At 52.3% G+C, this 24,009-nt stretch overlaps 6 protein-coding genes across 6 annotated transcripts; 3 read left to right on the top strand and 3 right to left on the bottom strand.

The window, feature by feature from the left end:
* Positions 1 to 1,573: 1,573 nt before the first annotated feature.
* Positions 1,574 to 3,419, bottom strand: PtA15_4A840 (uncharacterized protein; the record flags this gene model as incomplete). The annotated part of the gene is made up of 9 exons (XM_053168766.1): positions 1,574 to 1,828; positions 1,887 to 2,063; positions 2,138 to 2,267; positions 2,333 to 2,419; positions 2,476 to 2,771; positions 2,840 to 2,935; positions 3,008 to 3,192; positions 3,256 to 3,263; positions 3,343 to 3,419. The coding sequence occupies 9 exons, from the start codon at positions 3,417 to 3,419 to the stop codon at positions 1,574 to 1,576; spliced, it is 1,311 nt and encodes a 436-aa protein (XP_053019942.1).
* Positions 3,420 to 3,549: 130 nt separating this feature from the next.
* On the bottom strand, positions 3,550 to 11,001 carry PtA15_4A841 (uncharacterized protein; the record flags this gene model as incomplete). Its single annotated transcript, XM_053168767.1, has 14 exons — positions 3,550 to 3,606; positions 3,679 to 3,717; positions 3,782 to 3,864; positions 4,349 to 4,437; positions 4,544 to 5,039; positions 5,122 to 5,214; positions 7,154 to 7,401; positions 7,490 to 7,584; positions 7,655 to 8,290; positions 8,362 to 9,939; positions 10,016 to 10,546; positions 10,612 to 10,642; positions 10,768 to 10,888; positions 10,980 to 11,001. 14 exons carry the CDS (start codon positions 10,999 to 11,001, stop codon positions 3,550 to 3,552), a joined length of 4,119 nt encoding a protein of 1,372 aa, XP_053019943.1.
* Positions 11,002 to 12,186: 1,185 nt separating this feature from the next.
* PtA15_4A842 (uncharacterized protein) lies at positions 12,187 to 12,986 on the top strand (the record flags this gene model as incomplete). Its single annotated transcript, XM_053168768.1, has 2 exons — positions 12,187 to 12,284; positions 12,356 to 12,986. 2 exons carry the CDS (start codon positions 12,187 to 12,189, stop codon positions 12,984 to 12,986), a joined length of 729 nt encoding a protein of 242 aa, XP_053019944.1.
* A 929-nt stretch (positions 12,987 to 13,915) lies between these two features.
* PtA15_4A843 (uncharacterized protein) lies at positions 13,916 to 14,919 on the top strand (the record flags this gene model as incomplete). Its single annotated transcript, XM_053168769.1, has 3 exons — positions 13,916 to 14,089; positions 14,209 to 14,692; positions 14,786 to 14,919. The coding sequence occupies 3 exons, from the start codon at positions 13,916 to 13,918 to the stop codon at positions 14,917 to 14,919; spliced, it is 792 nt and encodes a 263-aa protein (XP_053019945.1).
* A 532-nt stretch (positions 14,920 to 15,451) lies between these two features.
* PtA15_4A844 (uncharacterized protein) lies at positions 15,452 to 16,801 on the bottom strand (the record flags this gene model as incomplete). The annotated part of the gene is made up of 7 exons (XM_053168770.1): positions 15,452 to 15,590; positions 15,682 to 15,760; positions 15,848 to 15,926; positions 16,029 to 16,151; positions 16,232 to 16,284; positions 16,392 to 16,477; positions 16,584 to 16,801. 7 exons carry the CDS (start codon positions 16,799 to 16,801, stop codon positions 15,452 to 15,454), a joined length of 777 nt encoding a protein of 258 aa, XP_053019946.1.
* Positions 16,802 to 17,032: 231 nt separating this feature from the next.
* PtA15_4A845 (uncharacterized protein) lies at positions 17,033 to 20,530 on the top strand (the record flags this gene model as incomplete). Its single annotated transcript, XM_053168771.1, has 5 exons — positions 17,033 to 18,790; positions 18,861 to 19,059; positions 19,126 to 20,019; positions 20,124 to 20,216; positions 20,286 to 20,530. The coding sequence occupies 5 exons, from the start codon at positions 17,033 to 17,035 to the stop codon at positions 20,528 to 20,530; spliced, it is 3,189 nt and encodes a 1,062-aa protein (XP_053019947.1).
* Between the last annotated feature and the right edge of the window lie 3,479 nt (positions 20,531 to 24,009).

The raw sequence follows: 24,009 nt of genomic DNA on the forward strand, positions 1-24,009 counted from the left end.
CCCAAAAAAGAATAGACAAACTTTCAGATCCTTGGCCGCTTACTCACAAGGCCATGGCTTTTTCCCGTGTTTCTTTTTTTTCAAAGTCGCCCTCTTTTTTCCAACCCTTCGGACTTTTCTCTCAACCGCTCTTCTTTTTTTTCAACCATCCTCTCGAGGATCACAGCCTTCTTTGATTTGGCAAAGAGGTTGTAGTACATCTCCGAGATGCGAGACTTCCCGCAACCTGTCCCGGCCATCACAAATGTGTGCCGTCCTTCGACTAGATTCACCACTGCATCAATTTGGACCGGCTTTGGTGGCTCGTTTTCAGGGTAGCGGGGTAAGCAGTAGGCAACTGACTGAACTTGGAGATTAGATTTCTTCTATGTACCGGTGATAATGGTCGGGTCGGAGTTCTTGATTTTTACTGTCTACCTCCGGATTTCTTTTTTGCTGGTCGATCTTTTTGTTTCTGTTATCGATCTCTTTTTCTTTTTTTGCCTGCCACCTCTAATACCTCTCTCAGTCGCCTAATTAATTCTTTCACATGCATTCCCTTCAATTAGAGGGGTATGGCATTATTCTCCGATCAGTTAAGGTCAAATTAAAATTTAATTGACCGAAAGAGAAAGTAGTAAAGGACCAACAAGATTCTCAAAGGAGGGTGTTTTCAAAAAAAAGATAGAAAAAAGAAAAAAAAAAAAAAAATGAGAAAAGGCTGCCTATGTAGGATTGTACGCAAGATGCCAGCGCTCAGCTGGGATAGAATAAGAGTGGTGGGACAGTGATTACTGATTTTATAATTGACAATAAAGAAATGCTACGCCAAAATGCAAGATTCTCTCACGCAAGAATCTCGTTGTTAGGCATAAGCCCCGCTTGCACCTTTGGCTTGGCGGTGCCGCGGGCTTTGTTACGCTCGGGCGTGAAACGCCTGGAAGCTCAAGCTGGGACCAATCTATGTTGAGCCGCTTTACAAGTCTGGTTTGGTAATGAATCCAGCTTCCAGCTCCTTCCATCGACCTGAGACGCACGGAGTCGCGAGCGGGCGCCAGGCCCTGCGCCAGGCCGGCGGGGTGAGCATGGACAGAGGCCGGACGGTCGCGCTCTGTGAATCCTTGCTCTCATGAGGCAGAAGCCACGGATCTCGAGGGCACGACAGGTGCGGGTGTCGACGCGTCGGGCACATAGTCGACCACGCGTCGGACACCGCAGATCGACTGACCCCATCTGGCTTACAACATCCACCTCTAGACAAACAAACAAGCAAACCAAACCAAGCCAAAAAAACAAAAACAAGGAGACAAATAAACAAACAAACAAGCACAGAATGCGAGAGCAGCACAAGAGAGGAAGATGCGGGCCCGGCGACGGCCGGGATGAGACACGACCGATACGGATATAAGAGAGAGCGGGCGTCGGGGCGTGATGAGAGCAGCGGCCGCCGGGCCGAGAGGATGCGCAAGAAGGGGCCGTCGGAGGGGCGAGTGCAGCGGAGGGTGGGCGGTATCCGGCAGGACGGCAAGAAGAACGAGCGGAGGAAGAGGGGGGATATAGACAAGGCGAAGACGGGTCACTGGGCGCGAGTTCCTCAGGAGTTTCTGGGGAACAGTTCCTGGTGCTGGTGGCTCCCAGGCAGATGAGGATGGGTGAAGTCGGGCAGCGAGTCGAGGTTGTCGGAGGTCTCGGAGGCGTCGGAGGCGGCGCGGGGGCGACGGTCGTCGGGGCGATGGTGGTAGCCGAGGGAGTCGACGGGCGGGGGCGGGATGGCGTGGCCGTGGTGGCCGTCGTGGGGGGAGTCGACGAAGGGCGAGGTGTAGGGCGAGTCGACGAGGCCGAGCTTGATCTGTCGCCGCCGGTGTCAGTGTGAGAGCCTGTGCAGAGAGGGGAGGATGGACGCTCACGGATTCGTAGGCCGGGTCGGCCGGCGGCTGGGCCTTGGCGTCCCAGACGTCGGTCTCGCCCGACGGGCGCCCGAAGGCCGCCCACGTCTTCCGGCCGGCGTCCGGCGGCGTGGCGGGGCTATGCGTCTGGCCCCACTCGCGGTCGCGGACGCGTGCGTGGCCGGGGTCCAGGCCGAACTACACACACACACACCCTAAGTCTTGTGTCGCGGAAGAGAGAGAGAGAGAGAGGAGACGGGGCGGGCGCTCACCGCGGCTTGGAAGTCGAGCCCGTTGGCGCCCTGCGGGGTCGCGTGGCGCGACTTCGTGTACTCCGCCCCGCGCAGCCGGTCCACGAGGAACTGGATGCCCATCCAGATATCCCGCCCGAAGTCCCGGTAACTGCCGCGGTCCAAACACGGGGTCAGAAGGGGGGGGAGTAGGCGTGTGCAGACAGACAGACACACTCTTGGGAATGCAGGAAGTTCCTGAAGACCGATTTCTGTCTGTCGATTTCTGAGCCTTTGATGAGTGCGCGATACTCGGTATACGGGCTGCGAAGAGAAAAATGAGTATGGGCACACACAAGGGAGAAGAAGGGGGGATTGACAAAGCGTAGAGCTGGAAGAGGCCGACGATGGCCATCTCGATAGTCGTGGCGAGGGCGTTGACGCCGTCGGCGATGTTGGAGCGGGACCAGTATTCGGTGGGGGTGAAGAGGCCGAGATGGTCGAAGAAGGAGAGCAGGAAGCTCTGGTAGAAGACGAGGAAGACGGCGATCTTGATGGACATGAACTTGCAGGTCGGCCGATGGCCCTGCAGATCTTCGGCGGCCAGATGCTTGGTGATCAGCAGCCCGTACAGCGCCAGCGTGGCCGAGATGAAGATGAGGATCGTCAGCCATAGCTACGCGGAACAACAGCAAGCCGTCAGCGTTGGGCGGTCTGCACTCGCAGCAGAGAGGCGGGCCGTACGTTGGCGAAGTGGGGGCTGTATGAGGAGGCGCAGAAGGCCTTTTGGGTGTCGGTGATGAGGGCGGTGGCGGAGATAAGCGGGCGCAGGATGACGTACTACTCGTCCCCGTCCTCCGGATCAGCCTTCTTGTTTTTTTTTTTTTTTTAGACGAGGGGGGAGAGACGGACCTGGAGGACGCTCCATTTGGTGGCGACGAGGAAGTAGGGCTTGGAGGGGCGGTATCGGAAGCAGCAGAAGGGGAAGACGAGCGGGCTCTTCTCCTTCTGCTTCATGACTTCGTGCTGCTCGAGGGGCGAGCGGCCGACGTAGAGCAGACAGAGGATGAGGAAGGAGGCCAGGACGAAGGCCTCGTCTGGGGGAGAGCTCCGTCAGCCGCGGGGTTGCATGGGGGCAGGAGAGGGGAGGTGGGACTGACATGTGTCCCTGGCAGTGGAGAGACAGACGGTGTTAGCAGTTGTTTGCTTGCTTGTTTGTTTCGGGAAAGAAAGAGAGAGAGACGGACCTGATGATGGCAAAGTAGACGTAGTGGCGGTAGTAGCGGTAGGCGAAGAAGGAGCTGATCGAGTAGATGGCGGGCATGAGGAGGATGCGGACGATCTGGCGCTGCTCGAGGGGCTTGTTGTAGTTCCTGCAATGGAGGCTGTCGCGGCTGGTGTGAGTTGCGTGCGACTCCGGAGGGGGGGGGGGGGGCATGGGGGATGGGGACGGACTATATGTTAGCCAGGCTGGCAAGGGATGCGATGGCGGCCATGACGCCCGCAACGGCCTGCAGAAGCGAGTCTCTCAGCGTCAGCGTCAGCGGGTGTGTGTGTGTGAGGCATGAGGGAGATGAGCTTGCCCAGCCGATGTGGTGCATGTCCCATCCGACGTGGAAGCCCTGCCCAGAGAGTGAATGGTCAGCACACGCGCAGATGGTGGAACGGGGGAGGAGAGTGGCGGACCTGGTGGAAGAAGCCGTTCCGGTCGACCTCCTCCTGGTTCTCCTCGGGGCATTCGTAGGCGCGGGCGGTCCCCAGGAGGGCTGCTAGGAGGATGAGGGTGGTGGGCATGGTGTGGTTGTGGCTGGGGTTGTGGTATCCTGGCGTGGCTGGGGCTGCTGGTTATATGGGGGTGGGGTGTCGGGATGGCTGGTCATGTTGACTTCCCTGCGAACACTCGTCGCTGCTCTTCGACGGCCAGCCAAACACACCCACACACCACAACCACACCAACCACACCAAGCAGCCTCGAAACATCTCCACTTGCATGTTTCAGAAACCTCAGACGGGCGGCACTCAGGGACAGACCTTCATCCAGCCATGAACAACCACGACGCGTGGTCAGGAACTGGCGCAAGGATGAAGATTACGGAGGATCAAAAAACAAAGAGCAAATGGTACTGGCACAGGTGCGACGAGGAAAGACTAGGGAGAGCTGATAGGAACCACCAGATTGGAAAGAGAGCTCATCTGCAGAGCGTGAGCCGGGATCTGCTTGTGGCCGGGCTGGCGGGCGGGCCGGCGTGGAGCCGATTCCAGCCCGAGCCGTGGAGGCGCGAGGAGGCGCTGGCGTCGGAGGAGGGCGAGCCGGATAGCGGAGTCCCGGGCGGGGTCCGGCGCTCGAAGGGGTGCGGGATCCGGCGCAGGAAGGCGACGGTGGCGCGGGCCGAGTCCACGCCTCGCTCGTCCTCCCCCTCCTCCTCCTCATCGCTGTCGTCGAGGTACCCGCCGTTGTTCTTGAGGAACACGGAGAGGATCGGGTTGGCGGGGCGGGTGTGCTTGCGTGCGGCGCGGTGGATGCTGGGCGAGCACCAGGAGGGCGAGAGGGTGTACGCCTTGCCGTGCGACAGGCTCGCAGGGCCGGGGGGCTGGGCAGGCGCCGGCCGGCTGAGCCTCTGGAGCAGCTGTTTGCAGCCGCCGGGCTCCCGGGTCGAGAGCGAGCAGCGGATCGTGGAGGGCGCCGAGAGGCAGGGCGAGAGGGCATGGCGGGCGCGGCTGACGGGGAGGAACAGTGTGCGCTGGTGGGGCTCGGAGACGAGGGTGCGCTCGAGCGGGCAGCTGGAGAGCCGGAGCCGCGGACCCTCGGCGCGACGGGCAGCCGCAGGGCTCCGGGGCCGGGCCCGCGCGAGCCCTCCAGAGTGGACCCGGCACGGGATCCGGCTCGGGCGTGCCGGCCACTGAGGAGCCCGGCGGGGTGCGGGGCCGTTCCTGCTCTGGCAGCCTTCGAAGCGCACCCGGTGTGCGCTCGGTCGGCGGGCGTGGGCGGCGGGCACGGGCAGGGACAGGGTGCGGGTCGGCTGGACGGCGGGGCTTCTGAGCGAGGAGCGGCGGTGGGCGGAGGGCATCTTCTGCTGATGGCTCGTGGTTCCGCTGGGTGTTCACTGCGGGGGAGTGATCTGGCCCAGAAGGAAAAGTCAGGACTGCTGAGCATATGGAGGGGGCACGGCGGGACTGACAAGGTGTGTTCTGAAGCCAACCGGGTCTGGCTACGAGCAGGGCGGGAAGCAGAATTACAAGATTAGGGGATATGAAGCAGGTTGATCAAGGGGAGAGTGAGGGAGGAGGAGGGATGCAGGGTGGCCCATGATCTATAGAGGCGGCCGCTGGATGGGCCACAGCTCGGCCAGCCATCCCCAGTCTGACCGGCCTTGCCGCCCGCCGCGTCCCAGCCATGGCTCGGGCGGCGGCCCATTCCAGAATCCACATGCCATCTGGCCCACCCCAACGGCTCACATAGTAGCTTCCAGCCCCCCCAGGCAGTTGGACAGTCCTCCACGACATCTCAGCAACCCTTGCCTGGCCTTCTTGGGCTGAGACCCAGCCAAGGGCCGACGACCGGCCTCCGAGTCGATCCGTGCAGGGAAGAGAAGACTTGTCAGCGCACCAGGGCCGGCCAGCAAGCTCACATCTAAACCTCCTTTGCTGAAGTTCTCCCCTAACAGCAAAATGTGCCCCAGCTGCTTTGATGGAAATGGCATCCTGGCATTGGTCTTTCTTCTGCGTCTGAGTCCAAGCGTCAAGATAAGACCCTGCACCACCAGAATTCGCAGTCCTCAATGCCCCGGTTCCACCCCGCTCGAAACTCAACTGCGAACAAAACATCCAAAGTCTGCGCACAATCCTTCCACCTATTAGAGCATCGGACACAGAATTGGTCTGCGTTTATCTACCCAAACTTGGGACTTGCATTCATCCCCATCTCCCATAGCTTAGTTGGTAGAGCGCAATGCTTATATTGAGGCATTCCTCGGAAGCCCATATGCTTTGGAAGCACAATCTCGAAAGAGACGTTGATGTCAGGGGTTCGAGCCCCCTTGGGAGAATACCTTTTTGCCCCCGGCTGCGGCTGCCATTCGGCTCCTTGACAGGTTAGAGGGAGGCAAGTCCACTGTTTCTTTTGATCCTCAGAGTCAGAGGGATCAATGTGTGCCACTTCTGACTGCGGACGCATCAGGGTTATTTTTTTCCATTTGACATAACTGTTGAGTCCAGAGGCACTGCCGGAGAGGGCCAGGTGCCCCAAAAGCAAACCCCACTTCAAGAGTTTCCTCACACATATTAGGCGGTTTTGCCTGGTGGGACTGGCATGCACTTTTGCAAGTCTCACATCTTGCATAGTTGCAGAAGGACATGCAAGTCACACTTTAGATCACCCCACAGGCCTTCTGAGAAGTGTTTTTGAAAGCTGGTGGTCAAGAAAAGCCTTGCACATCAACTTGCAAGAGTATATGCAAGTTTCAACTGGCCAACATTGAATCCCCCTATGTATTCCCGGGGGTCTACCGTCTGAGAGCGCCGCAGACAGCTCGCAACCCCAAACAAGAAAAAGAGACATGCAACTTGAATACGTTGGTGCGTCTAAGAAACAGAACAAACAAACGAGCGCATGTTGGGTTCATCTATATAATCGGATCGACGAGGAACAGCCGGCTCCAGAAGAAGGAGCGGAACAAGTCTCCGGCCCCCAACTCGCGCGTCCCACCACCAGACCAGAGAAAGATAAATGAGATACCAGAAAGAAGGACATATATATTGATATAAATCTAAAGATAAATGCATATGTGGTGTGTGTATATATGAGGTGACACTTTTAAGAGAGAAGCGGTCATGAAAGGTCGGCGAGTGTTCAGAAAGAGGGGGGGAGGATCGCAGACTACCATCTCGAGCTGCCACGGCCACTAGGGGTCCTCGAGTTGGCCCCGCTCCCAGGGGCACCAGGCTCGCGACTCATGGGCGGCTTGTACGCGTTCCCGCCCGCGGCTCCAGGAGGACCAGCCGGAGGGAGGAGGGAGCCGTCGCGCCGGGATCCGGCGCCGGAGGCGGGCCGGCTGAGGCCACCACCAGAGCTGGCCCCGCTGTCCGCCTCCTCGCCGCCCTTCGCCGCCATCCGTTCTCGCCAACCGCCCGCCTTCGCTGCGCCGGGCAAGATCGTCGGTCGCTGCTTGATCTCCGCCGGCGCTGGAACCATCGGAGACCGGACCTCGCCCGTCGCCGTCGCCGCAGTCACTCCACTCACGGGCGCGGCCCCCGAGTCGCCCATCCCTGGACGGCGCCATGGCTCGCTAGCCTTCACAGCTGGCACTCTGCTCGCACAAAAGTTCATCCCGCTTTTCACATCAGTATCTTCTGCCCATCTGCACTCTCCCCCGAGTCGAGGCGTTGTTGACTTACGTGGAAGATAGAGGCGCAGCAGCTCGTTCGGCGAGTTTCCTGTTCTCTCGCTTCGCCATAGCTTCGGCTTCTCTCTGGGCTTGTCTAGCAGCACTCTACAAAAAGGATGGTAAATCAGCCTCTCAAGAGACTGGTCTGGGCACAGCAATGGGAGGGGGGACTTACTTCAGCAGCAGCAGCTCTCTCCTTCTCACGCTCTTCGCGCATAGCCTTGGCTTTGGCTTCGGCCTCGGCCCTGAAGATGCGATCCTGCTCCTCGATCTCGGCCTGCTTCTTCTTTCGTTCCTCCTCGAGCCGCTCGGCCTCTTCCTTCATCCTGAGCTCCTCAGCCTCTTTCTCCTTGGCCAGTCGCTCCTCCTCAAGCTTCTTGGCCTTCGCAAGCTTGCGCTCCCGCACCACTTGCGCTCGTCGCTCGATCTTCGCTTGCTCAATCTTGATCAACGACTCTTCCTTGGCTTTTTTGTAATCATGGCCTCGCTGGTTGGCCACCCGCTCTTTGAACTTGAGGAAATCGGGCATCATCTTCTTCAGTTTGTGTTTGATCGTCACTTCATTGGCGTGCTTGGTTTGTAAGCCTTCGATGAACTCCTGTTGCAACTTCTTCATGTTCGCCTCATCTCTAGTTTGCTGCAGTTTATAATCTTCCTCCAGCAGTGGAATTTCTTCTCGTCGCAAGGCTCGTTCGGTGTGATCTAGTCGTTTGTTGACCGTCTTCATCTTCGCAGCTAATTCTTTCTTTTCTTTTTCGATCTGTTCGACTCCCATCTGGATGATCATGTTGGTATCTACGCCCTTCAAGTTCTATGCACACAAGTCGAGCTTCAGTGATTGAATCTATATCACATGCCAAAGTTCGGGATAAAATGACATACCTTAATATCAACATTGAGACCGGCTTGCGCGGCCAGGGCGATGGCGACTTTCTCGGCTTCAGCAGCCCGGATCTTGTCGGCTTCATCCTTGAGCTTCTTGATCTCTCTCTCCTTATTCTGCTTCTGCAGTCGGATCTGCTGTTCTTCCTGGATCTGGATGATTCTCAGCGCTTTGGCTTTAGCCTCCTCGATGTCCTGCTTCTGTTTGAGCTCTTCCACCTTTCGTTTTCGTTCTTCGATCGTTACCTTTCGTTTCTGTAGCATCTTTCTCTGCTTGGGCCCGTCAATCTGCAAGGCTTGGAGGGCGACCGATTTCACCAGATCAAGGTCAGGGGCGGTAGTCTGATTGATCGTCGAAAGAACGGGCATGATGTGGTTGAGGGATACGGTGAGGGCGCTAGCCAAGCGGGTCAGATGAGTGCGAAGTAAGCTGGCCGAGTTGGGTTGAAGGACGCCGCTCTTGGTGAGACTCTGCGTGGGGACCAAGTCTTGGTCCCTGTTGAAGCTCAACAAAGATGGGATGTTCGACATCGGAAGTTGGGTTGAGCTGATTTGATTGTTAGTGTCGTTCTCGAACAATCGGTCAGTGAATTTGATCAGCTGGCTCGAATGGTCCAACGTGACCTCCAATTCCCCGCGTTTACAAGCTTCCATCAAAAACTTTTCGACTCTGATCCGAGTGACTCTCAAGTTCTCAGGGTCCGAGTCCCCGAAGGACGCTAATTTGATCACTCGATTTAGCTTGAGAGAATCATAGACTTGGGAGAGTTGCTGGAACAGACGGGTCAGGACGACCTCTTTGAGCGGTTCGAGGTATCGCTTGGTTTCTTCATCCTCAGAAAGTTGCTGTAGGATGGGCTGGATCTTGGAAGTGATCGAGAGGGGATGGAAATCGACTTCAAGGATTTCGTATAACGAGCGCAACTCTGGCGATGACTTCTTCAAGACTCCTCTCATCAGAGCATCTTTCAGCAGGTTGGCACGAGTGGGCAAGGAAGTCAAGCCCAGCAAGCTAGCGAGACGACCCAGTTTGGTCTTGGCCAAGCTGTTGGCATCCTCCTCGTTTTCCCTCACCTTCCGATGAGATTCGTGGGTAGACGTGTTCGGGCCCACGACGGGTACGGCGAGGGCAGATAGTAAGACGAGACCGGACAACTTTTTGAGTTTCTCCGGTTGATCGGCGACAATGTTGGCTTGGATGGTGAAATACTTGTTGTAGGCAGCCGCGTGGAACAAATGGTTTTCGCCGACACCAAAGACCTTGATCATCTTTTCGTAGAAGGCACTCATGACATGGCTCTTGGGCACCTTTTTGCTCAAGCCGATGAGACCGTGGATATCTTCGGCGGTCCGGAAAGATTCCTGCCATAATTCGAGCTTGACGGATGTGTTGAGCTGTTGGAAACGGGTCTCGAGGTGACGCTGGAGCACATCCGGATCGGATAGGTTGATAGAGTGGGCCTGGTTGGTGTACTTTTGGGATGAAGCGAGGTTCGATCGCAACGTCTCAGCCAGTCTCCTGAACTCGGTCTTGCGGGTGTGAGTGAGACAGAACTCGAAAGCCTCGGTGGCGATTTGCTAGAAAAGAGTGTGATGATGAGTTTTTTTTTTTTTTCCATACATATGGGGATGTGAGTCAGGCCAGAAAAGTTACCTGGTAGAAGTTTTCCAGACGAGAGTTGTTCCGGAGGATATCAAGAGCAGTTCGGTAGGCCTCCCAGAGCGATCTTAACCAGGGGGTGACCAATTCACGGTAGGTACGGTCTCTGGATTTTTCTTCGCTGACGGTGGACATCAGCAGGCTCTCTGGGGTTTCGGTGGCCTCGAGATCGTCGACGAGGGCGGCAGCGATCTCCTGCTCGGCTCCCTCGGTGACGAGCGGGCCTTCGATCTCGTCGACCTTGGCCAGGGCTTCGACCAGCTTCTCCTTGGACTTTGTGATGAAGTGCTGGATGACCATCTCGACGCTGCTGACGCTGGTGTTCTGGGCTACGTTCTTGTACATGTGTAGCCCCTCCTTGACGTTCCTGGTCTTTCGGAGGAGGACACAGAGATCGATGAATCGGAGCATGATCGGTTCGAGGGATGAGAGCGGTGTCTGCCTGAATCGCTTGGAGGAGAAGATTTCAGAGATCGATGCCAAGGCGGACATGGGCTGGTTGACGGAGAGTAGCTCCTCGGAGCGCTGCAGAACCCAGAGGACGAATGATCAGCTTGGAGTGGAGGTCTTGTTTGCTGATGAGCACTCACCCGAAGCACGGTCTCAGGCTTCGTATAGGGCCTGCCATGGGGAGAGCAAGATGAGCACCCAGGAAGAAAGCGATGAGTGGTTCGAGAGGAGAGACTTACGCCATGATGGTGGTGGTGGTGGCTGCAGTTGTTGGTGTATGAGTCCTGCGCTAAAACTTTCGAGTTTGTGTTGGGTTCGAGGTGGAAAACTGCTGGGGGACGGTCAACAGGGGGAGGGGGATGACGAGCAGCTTCAGCCGGCTCGGGTTTCTGCCCGTCCGATCGACTATCTGCCCGCCTGCGACCCCAGGCAGAAACAGCCTAAACCCGCCCACCCAACCACAACTTGCCCAATTCGCCAGCAGCTGCCGCAGAGGGCCACTGCGCACGCAGCACATCCATCAGAAACATCTTGACTCCACTTTGGAGGATTGTGAGCCCCATACTAGCTATTTTCACCCATGGAACCAATATTTGAACATGCCCCTTCAACAGGACGGTCACATTAGAAGACGACCGCTGCTGGTTTGCTTACGCGGCTCTGCTCGCTGGTTTTGGAAATTACTTCTCCCAGCCAAGTATTTAAGTGAAAAGCTGAATTGCTCTGCTGATTTGAAATTTTTGCGTTGCTGAGACATTTCAAATGTGGGCCCCACTGGATGACTTCCCACCGTGATCTAGAGCCCACAAAGCTAGATTTCCCTGCAAAGATCTAGACTTTTGGGGTCTAAACCACCATCTGGGGGGTCCCAGATTGCACGGGAAGTCAACTGATGTCCACGGTTGATATAACCAGCCATTTCAATGATTGCTCACGATGACCCGCGGTTTGCACGGCCATCAGCGCCAACACTTCCACTGCATGAATAATTGGTAGCCAGCTGTTACGGGTGTCTTTTTGGATTGTTTCCAGAGCTGGAGTGTCCTCCAGAGGTCGCGCGTATCTCACGTTTTCCAGGCGAGAATCAGCCCGCCAAGGTGCCTCTTTCTGATCATCCGGGCAAAAGAGATCCCCAAAGCAGTGACAACTTGCGGCCTTGAGGTTGTCAGGGAGACCAGAAGGCCAGGTACGATGCTCAGATATCTATCAAGATGGACGCACCGCTGCCGGACAGCCAGTCCGAAATCCTACGATGTAGTCGGCGCCTTGGGGCAACTGTTCTGGCCTGGCGGCTTATTGGACGCGCCAATGGCATCGCTGCGTTTTCATGGCTGTCTGGCTGCCGTGGCACGCCAGGCTTCCAGGGAGTGTGGCCAGGCAGCTTGCACTTCGTTCTGGGTGGTCCACAGCCCAGTCGGTAGCTGGCTGGACAGATATAAAAACCTGCGCTTGGGTGGTGGAGGAGACATCCATCCCATCCTCACTCCCCATCATCCAGCTCTTACAACCAACTTACTTATAATAATCCAATCCCCTTTCCTCTCGCCTGGTGCCTGAGTTTAATCCTTAATTTATTCTTACAACCACCCGGTAGTATTAGTATTAGTTTATCTATCTATTTCTTTATTCGAGATCCAATTGCAACCTCGGTCGTTCAGCTCTAGGACTCATCCCGCTTAATTCAGCTTAACCCTTTCCCGAATTCCTTATCGAACATGTTGGTCACCGTTCCCTTCACCAGCTTAGTTGCCCTCGTCAGCTGTGCCTCGGTTCTCAGTGCACCGGGAGCAGTTCAGGAGTCTACCCCTTACACGTAAGTCGAGAGGCTTCCATCTTCCTGCACTCATATTCAGACACGTATTAATCCGTCCACACTTCTCCCAGTCTTTTCCGAAGACAAGTCAATCCAGCCAGCCAGAATGGAATGAAGAACATGACGATGCAGGCCGCTGGAAACGGCGCGCCCAAGATGGCCATGGGATCCCAAATGACATCGAATGGCTCGCCGGTCCAGATGACTGATCTAGAGAAGGAGAACATGGAAGCAGCGGAGGAGAACAAGCCGGGACTGAACACGATTGCCAACGCGATGAACGAGCTCTACTTCCACGACAAGTACGGATCGCAGCGAAACGACCCGGCCTTATTGTTGAAGATGGCCGGCCAAGCGGCGGGCAGTGCGGGGAAGAGCGGCGATCCGGAGATCGTCGGGAAGGCGGTTCTTGCCACCTTCGGGCCTTACAACCAAGGCAAGCCGTCCGCCATAAGCGCCTCGCCCATCGCCGCGCTCAACAAGAACACTGCCGGAATGGAGGAAACCCCTTCCCTCAAGACCGTCGCACATTCCCTCCACGAGGCTTGGGAGAAGGTTATGCTCATGAACCCCAAGCCGGACAACGCCCAGATCATCCCCGTCTTCTGTCAGGCGATTGCCACTAGCTCCGTCTCTGGTGATCCAGTCGCGGTATCAAAAGCTATCGATGCTGCCTACGCTAAGATGGCTGGAATCCAGTAATCGCTCTCCAGAACCATCTTCTGATGTATTTCTTTGACACTTCCCCTCATGATCGTAGGATTTACTTCTGCCTTTGTTTTCTGTCTCGTCATTTTCTTACACACTCTTCATTTTTTGTACCTTCTCCTCTAATGCCAACTCGAAACGCAACTCATGAGCTCAATATATCACGTAATCAGATTAATCATTATGTTCCCCCGAGTATACTACATTCGCATTGGATGAATTATCATCCTTTGTGACAGAGTGGGATTGCTATTTTGACAGCAGGCGATGAGTCAGTGCATGTGCCTCCCCTATCCGTGTCATCATTTGTGACGCTGTGGATGCAAAGAGAGACGAATTTCTTGCCGTATAAGTCTAGATCATCAGTGGAGGACTTGCCGTTCATGTCATGATTTAGAAGGACTCCTAAGGTTTCCTTATCTAGGCCACCGGAAGTCCTCCATTTTTTCATATTCCAGTCTTCTGTCGGAAAAGACCAGGGGCTCCTAGAAATGACATCACCATGAACATCATTGCCGTTTCATCCTGTCCACGCCGACTCTGCTGCCTTTGCTCGTCAGAGGAAAAAGAGATAGCAATTCCAGACCTTTGATCTTATTCTTGGTGCTGGCGTCCTGTGATCGCTTGGGGGTATCCGGCAAGCTCCTCTTGTTCGAGTATTGAGTAGATTCGTGTTGAAGGTATGGTTGGATGATGAATGGTGGATGGAGGTGTATAGGGACGTTGCGACGGAAGCAACAAGCTTGGCTTTCCAACTTTAGCGGCCCTACAATCTAAAATCGAGATCTGCAGGGGTCTCCAGATCGACGGGCCACCATCCCCGCCAGCAGAAGGAAAAGCCACCACCAACCAGCGAGAACACCAACCTCCTGGAATCGTATTCGCCCTCCAATTGAATCCGTTTACCCCAGACCACATCCCAGATGAACCGATCTGTCCCCGGCACCCGAGTCGCATCCGGTTCGCGCCCGAAGGCGATCCACATCCAGAAGCAGGCCCCAACCTCAACCTTGGCATCGATCACCCGTCGGACACTGTTTCTGACCATCTTCAGCGCTCTCTTTGTGGGTGTCTACCGCTGGGCGGACGCAGTCAAGGTCTGTCTGAAGCTCTCTTCTCGTGCTAGCCGAGCTTGCACATACTTAGTTTTTTTGACCGCTGATGCATCTCAGTTCGCGTTGGTTTGGGCCGCTCATCACTGGTTCGACTTCCCAAGTCGCGATGGTACATATTCGATCCCGCCGAGGTCCATCAAATCGCCCTGGAAGCCATCGACCGATACCCCAATTCGACCGCGGGCGTCGTGCACCATATCATCAAGACCTTCGAGGCCCAACCCAAACTGAAGGCGCACATCACCGTGAACCCGTTTCCAGATCCCAGCCAGAGCGCGTCGCCCTACCCGTCAGAATGGGTCTTCAACAATGCCGGCGGCGCGATGGGCGCGATGTACATCATCCACGCCTCGATCACCGAGTACCTGATCATCTTCGGAACACCCGTCGGAACCGAAGGTCATTCTGGCCGCCATACCGCCGACGATTACTTCCATATCCTTGATGGCCAACAGACTGCTTTTGCCGCGGGTAGCTTGCAGGCTGAAGTCTACAAAAAGGGCTCGGTCCATCATCTCAGAAGAGGTGAAGTCAAACAGTACAAGATGCCCGATGATGGGTGCTGGGCTCTGGAATTAGCTCAGGGTACGCTTCGGTCTTTATCGCTCCCACCTACCTGTAAAAAAATCACTCAAACACTAAATCTGATTCAACTTATCTCCTGTCAATGTATAACAGGTTGGATTCCTCCGATGTTACCCTTTGGGTTGGCCGATTCAGTGCTGTCTACTTTTGACTTGATCACGGTCTATCACACCATCAGAATCACCGCTCGTGAAATAATCAGGAACCTGTTGGCTGGAAAGATCTGATTACGCACTGAGACTCAACCCTACTCCACCTCGATCTCACCTGGCTTGTAACTCTTGGCCACAAGCCTCTTAGCTCTACTTGCCTTTTCGAAAAGAAGAAACAAATGTCCTTCCCCATAGGCCCACCGCTTTCTTTCTTTCTTGTTTATATTGATCGTTGAGTAGTTACCATGATAGGGAAAAAATACATTTGAACAAAAATGAAAATCATAAAATCTTAATCCGTGGCAATCATAATGATGTTGCCAATACACATTTTCATTCCAACCAACATATTCACAGACATACTAGCAGCAACTGTGAAAAAAAAGAGTAACATGCCCCAATCACGTGATGTCAATGGCCTTGGTACTTAGGCTCTATGAATCTGAAGTCAAGTTAATCTGACAGAAAGAAATGGTGCTGAGACCTCACAACCTCGACATTCAATGTGTGTTCACATATTTTTCTGGGATGATTAACAAATGATTAAACAAAAACATAAGTCAAGATGCATTCCATGGATACACAAAATCCAACACTGGTCAAAAATCTATGGTTTGACAGCACTCTTAGTGGAGGTTGATGATGACGATGAGGAGGACGACGAAGACGAAGAGTGTTTGAGTTTGTAATCTTTTGGCGATTCGAACTCGGACGCGCTCAACGACCATATCCCTAGCTTTTTCCTTCTGTTTAATGCGACATTCCAATTTATTATCAATGTCAGTTTCTTGTCGCTCTCCTTTGCGGATAAGTTTAATAATGTTTGAAACACTCAACTTGGCTATTACTTCCGCTCGTTCCAGTTGGGAAGCATACCGCCCATACTCAGCCCCTGCCGATCTGTAAACTGTGGCTACTTTTAGAGCAAAATCCATGAAATCGCAAATCAAATTCAGGTGTCCCATTGCTACTGTATCGATTTTGAATGACTATAAATACGTACGACCTTTCTGAACCATCGCCAAACTGACGTTCTGAGTAAACGGGAAAAATCGCCATCGCCGGACAGAAGCCATGCCTACCTGATCCGAGCATCATTTTTCGCCAAAGAGAGAATCAGTTAAGATTAGTTAGTATGATTAAGTGGGGCATGAAAAGTCCAGGTTAAAAAAATATCAACAAACAATGCGATTATAGCGATCTTTACTGAGCAGGTCGACAGTCACTTTCCTTTGGTTGACAAGACTCGTCAGAAAGTCGAACGCTTCTTTCGAGAATGGTTGCGCCGGGTTACCAAAGTGGGCAAGCTGAAAAACAATACATAAATGAATCAAAGGTATGATAGATTGACATGAAGCAAGCATATGTAGATCTAGTCGCCGCTCACTTCGGGCGCATCAACTCCCGCTAGACGAATATGAATGGTCATGTCCTTCAGATCTGCCAAATCAACCAATCCGATTCAGTTCGACAAGCAAACCAACTAGCAGTTTCGGCAGGCCCTCGTTCTAATCTCTTGATTGATAATTTGATCCCTGGAACTCTACCTGTTTTCTTCTTTGGAACATTTCGTAGCCAATTCCATCCAAAGCCGGGTGTGTGATATAAGCGGAAGTTATCTGCATCTCCTACGCTAACCAAACCGAATTACATTGGATTAGACAAGGATTTCTCAGCACGAATTGGTGAGAGTGAGTAAGCGGCCGGTGTAAGAAGAATGGCGTTGAGTCTCGACCTGCCTGGTCACGAATCCCTTTATCCGTAAGCCTGGGCGCGTAATGGAACGAGACGAAGATTTGAGCATGTCGGGGGTAACATAGTCCGCGTTACGGATCCGATGAAAGTATTTCTTGTAGCTTGATTTGATACCCCAGATCGAGAGTCCCGTTAGTATTGAGCCGCCGATGAATGAAAGCTTTAGCCGATGATCTGGATCGAGTGCCGGTTGTTGAACCATTTGAGAATGGACTAAGTTACATATGGCCGGTACGGCCTTCTCGAGTATGTAGATTGCAGTGAGGAGTTGTGGCCGCCGCGGTGGAGTCACTCCAAACGCGAGCAAGCGCACAGCCTGTGACAGGAGCATGTGACAGGCCTGAGCCAGGAATGTAACAGGGCTGTGGGACAGGGCTCTGCAGCAACCAGGATTTTTTTTTTTGAGCGAGGACGAGATTCGACAGGCTTCACGATGGACTCAAACCGAACGGATGCCGAGAGCAAGAAGAAGAACAAAGGACAAATGGATACCAAAGAACCAACGACCAAGCCTAAGGAGGGTGCTGACATCGAACCAGACTCAGGTGACCCGAAGACCACTACGACTCTCTTCATCTCCAATCTCGGCGATTCAGTCGATTCTGCCAAGCTTCTCGAGCGCGCTTCTTCCATCGGCCCTGTTCGTGATGCATTCGTAGTATCCGATCCAGTCAAAGCCAAGTCGAGGGGCTTCGGCTACGTTCGATTCGTCCTACGAGAGGATGCCGAGACAGCACTGAAAGACGGCTTGGGCGAATTCGAAGGCCACACCAAACCACCTCTTGTCACATGGGCTAAACCCAAGCTGAACCCAGAAGAGAGAGCTCAGAAGAAACTGCAAAAGGCTAAGCCCCAGGCCCAGAAGCGGGGTCGATCGAACCCAGATGATTTAGAACAAGATCCTGCCGAGTCCGAAGCAAAGAAGCGGAAGAGCAACCCTTTTGCTCATGTGAAGAAGGACCCCTTCTCGAACCGTATCGTCGTCGTGCAAGGGCTTCCGATTCCCCCAGTCGTCAGTGATGAAAACGATCTTTCAAAAGCTCATGAGAAGACAAACGCAGAAGACGGCGACGAAGAACCCGCGGAGGAAGCACAATCCGAGGCTGACGAAGACTCCCAAGCTCATTCTGGGAAGTCCATCACGAGCAAGGCTTTGTACAAGAAAGCCAGGAAATTGGGAAAGCTCGAAATAGTCAAATATCCAGTCCCCTTCCCCCCAAGCCCTTCATCAACCTGTGCCCACTTGGTCTTCAATGACGCCACTTCAGCAGCGATCGCACAGAAAAAACTTCACGGGCACATCTTCAAAGGTCACTTTCTAACCTCCGCCCTCAAATCTCGTCTAGATGCCACCACTCGATTGGGACATGCCTTTGGTGGACGACTGATCATCAGAAACTTGCAATTTGATATCACTGAGCAAGATCTACGATACCTATTTGCCCCATTCGGAGCTCTTCATTCGATCGACATCCCTACCACCGTCGTCGAGGGCAAACCGAAACCAAGAGGGCGAGGCTTTGCATTTGTCTGGATGTTGAATGAGGCAGATGCAGGTAGAGCTATCGAAGGCTTGAATGGCAAAAAGGTTTATACAGGCATCGCTCTTGACGCCATTCAAAAAGAGACGGATAACGAGAAAAAGAGCGCAAAACGAAAGCGAGAGAAAGCGAATGACTCGGCTGAGCGGGGTCGAGTGATAGCCGTTGATTGGGTGCTCAGTAAACAAAAATACGAAGAGGCTGAGGGTGCAGGCGACAATAAAAATAGTGATGATCAAGAGTCAAACGATGATGATGAGGACGACGAGGACCAGGAGGACGATGAGGACGACGAGGATGATCCGAGTGGATCGGAGGACGAAGATGGTGAAGACGAGAGTGGCTCTGACATCTCCGATGTTCAAATAGGATCAAGCGAGGATGAAGCTAATCACCCAGGCGACAACTTCAAGGCAAAAAAAGAGCAAGGCACGACGCTGTTTGTTCGTAACTTATCTTTCGAAGCGACCGAGCAAGAGCTGCATACTCTTTTCCGTCCATTCGGGCCGCTCAGATACGCGCGGATAGTCATGGATCCTAAGCTTGGACGATCCCGGGGGACTGGATTTGTGTGTCTGTGGAACAACGAAGATGCCGAGAAAGTACTAGATTTGGCTCGGAAGTTGGAAAGTGAAGGTTTTGGGCATGGCGTAAGTCTTCCAGATTGCCGACTGAATATTGCCACATCTAATTTCCTGATTTCTCTCTACACATCCTTAGCCTCCAGCGGCGAATGGACTTCCCTCGCTACTCCAACCTGATCCCTCGTCAAGCCTGGCATCCCGACTTAGCCTACACGGTCGAGTCCTCGGAATATCGGAAGCAGTTTCGAGGGACCAGGCTGAAAAACTCAGGATCGACCGAGACAAGAGTGGGGCATGTAAGGATAAGCGACGTCTATATTTGATGCGCGAAGGAGGTAAGGCAACTTTACATGTTCCGACATGACTCCGTTTTGACACGATTTGTTTCCCCGCCCTTGTAGTGATCTTTCCCAACTCCGATGAAGCCAAAAATCTCCATCCAGCCGATCTGGCTGCTCGTCAACAATCGTTCGATCAAAGGAAAGCTCTTCTGAGGTCAAATCTGTCACTCTACATCTCGTTCACCCGATTATCCATACGTCAAGTACCACTGTATGTGTCGGAACGTTGCCTCAAACGTTTGGCTCGACATGCCTTGGATCAGTGGCGCAAGGAAGTCAAAGCTGGAAAGCGAGCGGAGTTGACTGAGGAAGAACTCGAGCGGGAAATTACGCTCGAGCAGATCAAGATACCCGAAAAGAAATCAGATTCCAAGAAGAAAAAAGAAATCAAAAGCAAAGTCAAACAAGTCAAGATCCTACGAACAACCGAAAAAACCGACGGAACAACCGGGTTGGGTAAAAGTAAAGGATACGGTTTCCTGGAAATGGAAACCCATGCGGATGCGTTGAGGGTGCTGAGATGGGCCAATGCTAACCCATCGGTGGATAGGCTCTTGCGAGAGTGGACATGCGAAGAAATCGAGAGATCTATCCAACAAAACACGACTGGCGAAGGCGAGGAAGAAGATGAAAGTCCCAAGAAGAAGAAAGTGAAGAACAACGATGGCGAGGGGGATGATGTGAGCTCTAAGAAGCACAAAAGCAAGAAGAACGGCAAAGAAACGGACAATGGTCCTAAAAACAAGACTTCTTCTAAATCGGCCGAACCCAAAATGGACGACAAGAGGATCGAAAAACTCCAGATAAAGCTGGACGAACTGCGTTCTGAATTGGCAACTTTGGATAAACGTGGCCAAAAGAACGCGGCCAAAGCCTCCTCCGACCGCCCCAATGGCAAGGTTGACACGGAACATGGGCATATTAAGCCGCATCGAATGCTAATCATCGAGTTTGGTTTGTTCATTCCCCTACGTTCTTTTGAAATATGCAGGCTATTTTTTGTACCTGAAGTCAAGTTATTGATAGACTTTCTTCTGTTCCTGTTATTACTCTCTTAGCGATCGAAAATGCTCAAACGGTTAAAAAACGGCTGGAAAGGAAAGAGAAGATGCGTGAAAAGGACATGAAAAAGGACGAAACCAGTCGAAAAGGTAAGTCAAACATATCCCACTGGATGCGATTATTCTCAATAAACTGATGGCTTCCAGATGGTCGTTCAGCAGAAGACGATGGGGATGGCAAGAACGAAGATGGTGATCCGAAAAGCCGCGCAAAACACTCGGGCAAGACCCGGTCGAAATCCGCCGACCAGAAGAACAACAGTCGCCAACGAAAGCTGCGCGTATCTTCCTCCGTCCCCGAGAAAGATCCTATCGAGGCGGCCGAGAAGAGCAGCCAAAGTAAACTGGGTCGGATCATCAGTCAGAAGCGAAAGTCTCAGAAAATCAAACGCGGCTCGAAATAAAAATAAAAAATCATGCTGGTCTTTCGATCGTCTTGATACCCTCTACTTTTCTGTGTCGCCCGCTTTCCGATCTCTTGACTTCTCACTTGCTTGACGCATCGGGGCTATCAAGCAAAAGTCGCAGAAAATTAACCACGGCTCGAAATAAACAATAAACTCGGGCTGATCTTTCTGTCCTCTTACAAAGCTCTACTCTTCTGTTGCCTTTTTTCCACTTCACTTGCCTGACTTATCTGCGCCATAGCTTCATTTGTCCTTGCAAACCAGAAAGCAGAATCACAACCAATCACCAAAAATCAAAAAACTGACACACAAGAATTCCTGATAGGGCATAAGTCCCTCCGGCGAAGCCTCAGGCGGGACTTAGTTAAGTTTGTTAACTAATGACTCCCAAATCTGAAAATTCCAACTCCCAAAAGTACCAGAAGTTGCGAGGACCGGATTTTGGTGTCCGCCACCACTCCCCAGGACCAGAAATTGGTCCTAGGATTTTTTGGGTGTCAGAAATGGAATACTAAGGCCCCGTTTGGAGCCGATATTATTGCGCGATATAATCTGGAAACTTGTGACATCTGATCAAGTTTTGGCGGACCTGATCAGATGTCACATAGGATGTCATGCAAAAAAAAATCATATATCGCCTGGATTATATCGGCTCCAAACGGGGCCTAACTTTGCAAAAGATGATTAAAATAGGGGCTTGATTAACCGACTCCCAATTTTTCGACTTCCGACTCCCAAAATGAGTTTACGTCCTGGGGACCCCAAAATGACGTCCTGCCCGGGTCCCCAGAACCAAAAATTGACACCGGGACTTTTTGGGAGTCGGAAGTCAAAAATAAAAATATGAAAAGGGAGTCGGAAATTCAATTTCCCAAAAATCCCAGAAAATATGGAAATATTCATGTCTCCCCACTGGAGCACCCAAACACCCCCATATTTTTACAGCCATATAGATACATTGTCTAGACATTATGATGAGATTTACGTGAGTCTAAACCCTCAGAAAGGCCTTGAATAGCCAGGGGGCTAATTTGGCGGATTTCCTACTAAGGAAATCCGCCAAAGCCTTGGCTACAGTACTACAAAAGCCACCAAATTTTTTCTGCCATAAAAATAAACTTTTTTTAAACATATACTCAGCTTCACAGCATTGGCACACCTCAGGGAGACCATGTGTAGCCGGGGGGCGGATTTGGCGGATTTCCTACTAACACAATCCGCCAACTCCTGAGCTACGGTGCTCCAAACACCCCCAGATTTTTTCTGCAACATAAATACACTCTCTAGATGATATGATAATCTTCACAGCATGGGCAAAACTCAGGGACACCCTGTGTATCCGGGGGCGGATTTGGCGAATTTCCTACTAACACAATCCGCCAACTCCTGAGCTACAGTGCTCCAAACGCCCCCAGATTTTTTTCTGCCATATTAATGGATGACTTCCCGTCGCTGTTTAGAGAGCTCTAGATGCCCCTCTAAATCCTAAATTAAGACAGCTATCAAAAACTCAACCAGTGCACATGAAGTTGATGAACTGTAGGGTTAGGAAAACATTTTTCTTTTTGTCAAAAATTAATAATTTGGGTTTGTAAATTGAGATCTGGGAGGCTCCCAGACTCGACAGGAAGTCCTCCAATACACTCTCTAGAAGCTAATTTTAGCTGCACAGAGGTATTACACATCAGGAACACCTTATATGAGCGGGGGGCTAATTTGATTTCCTACTAAGGAATTATAGAAGGTGTTCCTGATGTGTAATAACTCCTTGGAGCTCAACATATTTTATAGAGAGTGTATTCATATGGAAGAAAATACCTGGGGGTGTTTGGAGCACTGTAGCTAAGGCTTTGGCAGATTGTGTTAGTAGGAAATCCGCCAAATCCGCCCCCTCAGCTACACATGGTCTCCCTGAGGTGTGCCAATGCCGTGAAGCTGAATATATGTTTGAAAAAATTTATTTTTATGGCAGAAAAAATTTGGTGGCTTTTGTAGTACTGTAGCCAAGGCTTTGGCGGATTTCCTTAGTAGGAAATCCGCCAAATTAGCCCCCTGGCTATTCAAGGCCTTTCTGAGGGTTTAGACTCACGTAAATCTCATCATAATGTCTAGAAAATGTATTTATATGGCTGTAAAAATATGGGGGTGTTTGGGTGCTCCAGTGGGGAGATATGAATATTTCTATATTTTCTGGGATTTTTGAGAAGTTGAATTTCCGACTCCCTTTTCATGTTTTTATTATTGACTTCCGACTCCCAAAAAGTCCCAGTGTAAATTTTTTGTCCCGGGGACCCGGGCAGGACGTCATTTTGGGGTCCCCAGGACGTAAACTCATTTTGGGAGTCGGAAGTCAAAAATTGGGAGTTGATTAATCAAGCCCCTTAAAATAAATAAAAAAATCATAGCTCCATACTGGGGGCTCTATCACAGGGTCCCAAAATTTGACAGTGGGCCTCTGCAGAGAACATGTTCATCTGTGTGTCATTAGCACACCACAGGAAAGTTAAAACTCCATCATGGGAGCTTTCTGCGGTGCTAAAAGTTTGCCATCTTTAGCTCCCAAGCTGATGCTGCCTGCTGTGGCATCCACTCCACAGGAGGTATGAGAGCTAAATTTGGCTTTCACCAAGCCCCAAGTACTCAAGGTAGTGGTGGCTGGGTTTCCAGGGGTGTGTGTTTGGGGTGGTGAGATGTCACCAAAAAGTGAGGTGTCACATTAGGGTTGCTAATTGGGCCAGCCCAAACTGGCCCACACGGATTTTGCTTTGACCCAACAAGGGTTTGGGGCACATGGAGTGGGCTAGGACCAGGGGATTCTTTGGAATGCCCCAATCATGAGCAGATGGGCTGGGTTGGGCCACAGTTCAGTTTGGGTTGGACTTGGGTCAGGCCCAAGACCCGCATGGATCATAGGACACCGGGATGGTGACCAATACCATCCCACTTCGACTGACAACACCACATCCACTGCCAGATTGAACGGCGTGGGGCACAGTGTTGTTGGCTTCAGGCCAACTGGTCGCTTCTCCCATAGTGGATCTCACTCGGGTGCTTGCATCAATCACAATAACTTTTATTTCAGATAGATAAGTGAAACAAAATGGTAGCTGTAATAGTATGAGTAATTATAAAACTTCAATGTCATCTATGTGATTGTTGTGAATGTTTGTTGGATATCTCAACCAATCTTGGGCACAGATCAATGCCTAAACAATTGGTATACTAAGTTGACTTCTGAATTCATCGAGAATCCAACCACCTGTTGAGAAAGCAGATTCCGAAGCTACAGAGGTCATCGGTGCCATCAGTACTGTCCTGGCCAGTTTGGAGAAACGGTGACCGATGCCCACACAGTACACTGTGGGCTACAATGGGCTGCACGAGGCCCAGAATAAAACCTCAGGTGCCCATTGGCTGGCCCATTTCAGCGTGGGATACAAAAAAAATCATATCCAGACCAGCCCAAGATCTGCGGC

The sequence above is a fragment of the Puccinia triticina genome, chromosome 4A (assembly GCF_026914185.1).
Source record: "Puccinia triticina chromosome 4A, complete sequence".
Lineage (NCBI taxonomy): Eukaryota > Fungi > Basidiomycota > Pucciniomycetes > Pucciniales > Pucciniaceae > Puccinia > Puccinia triticina.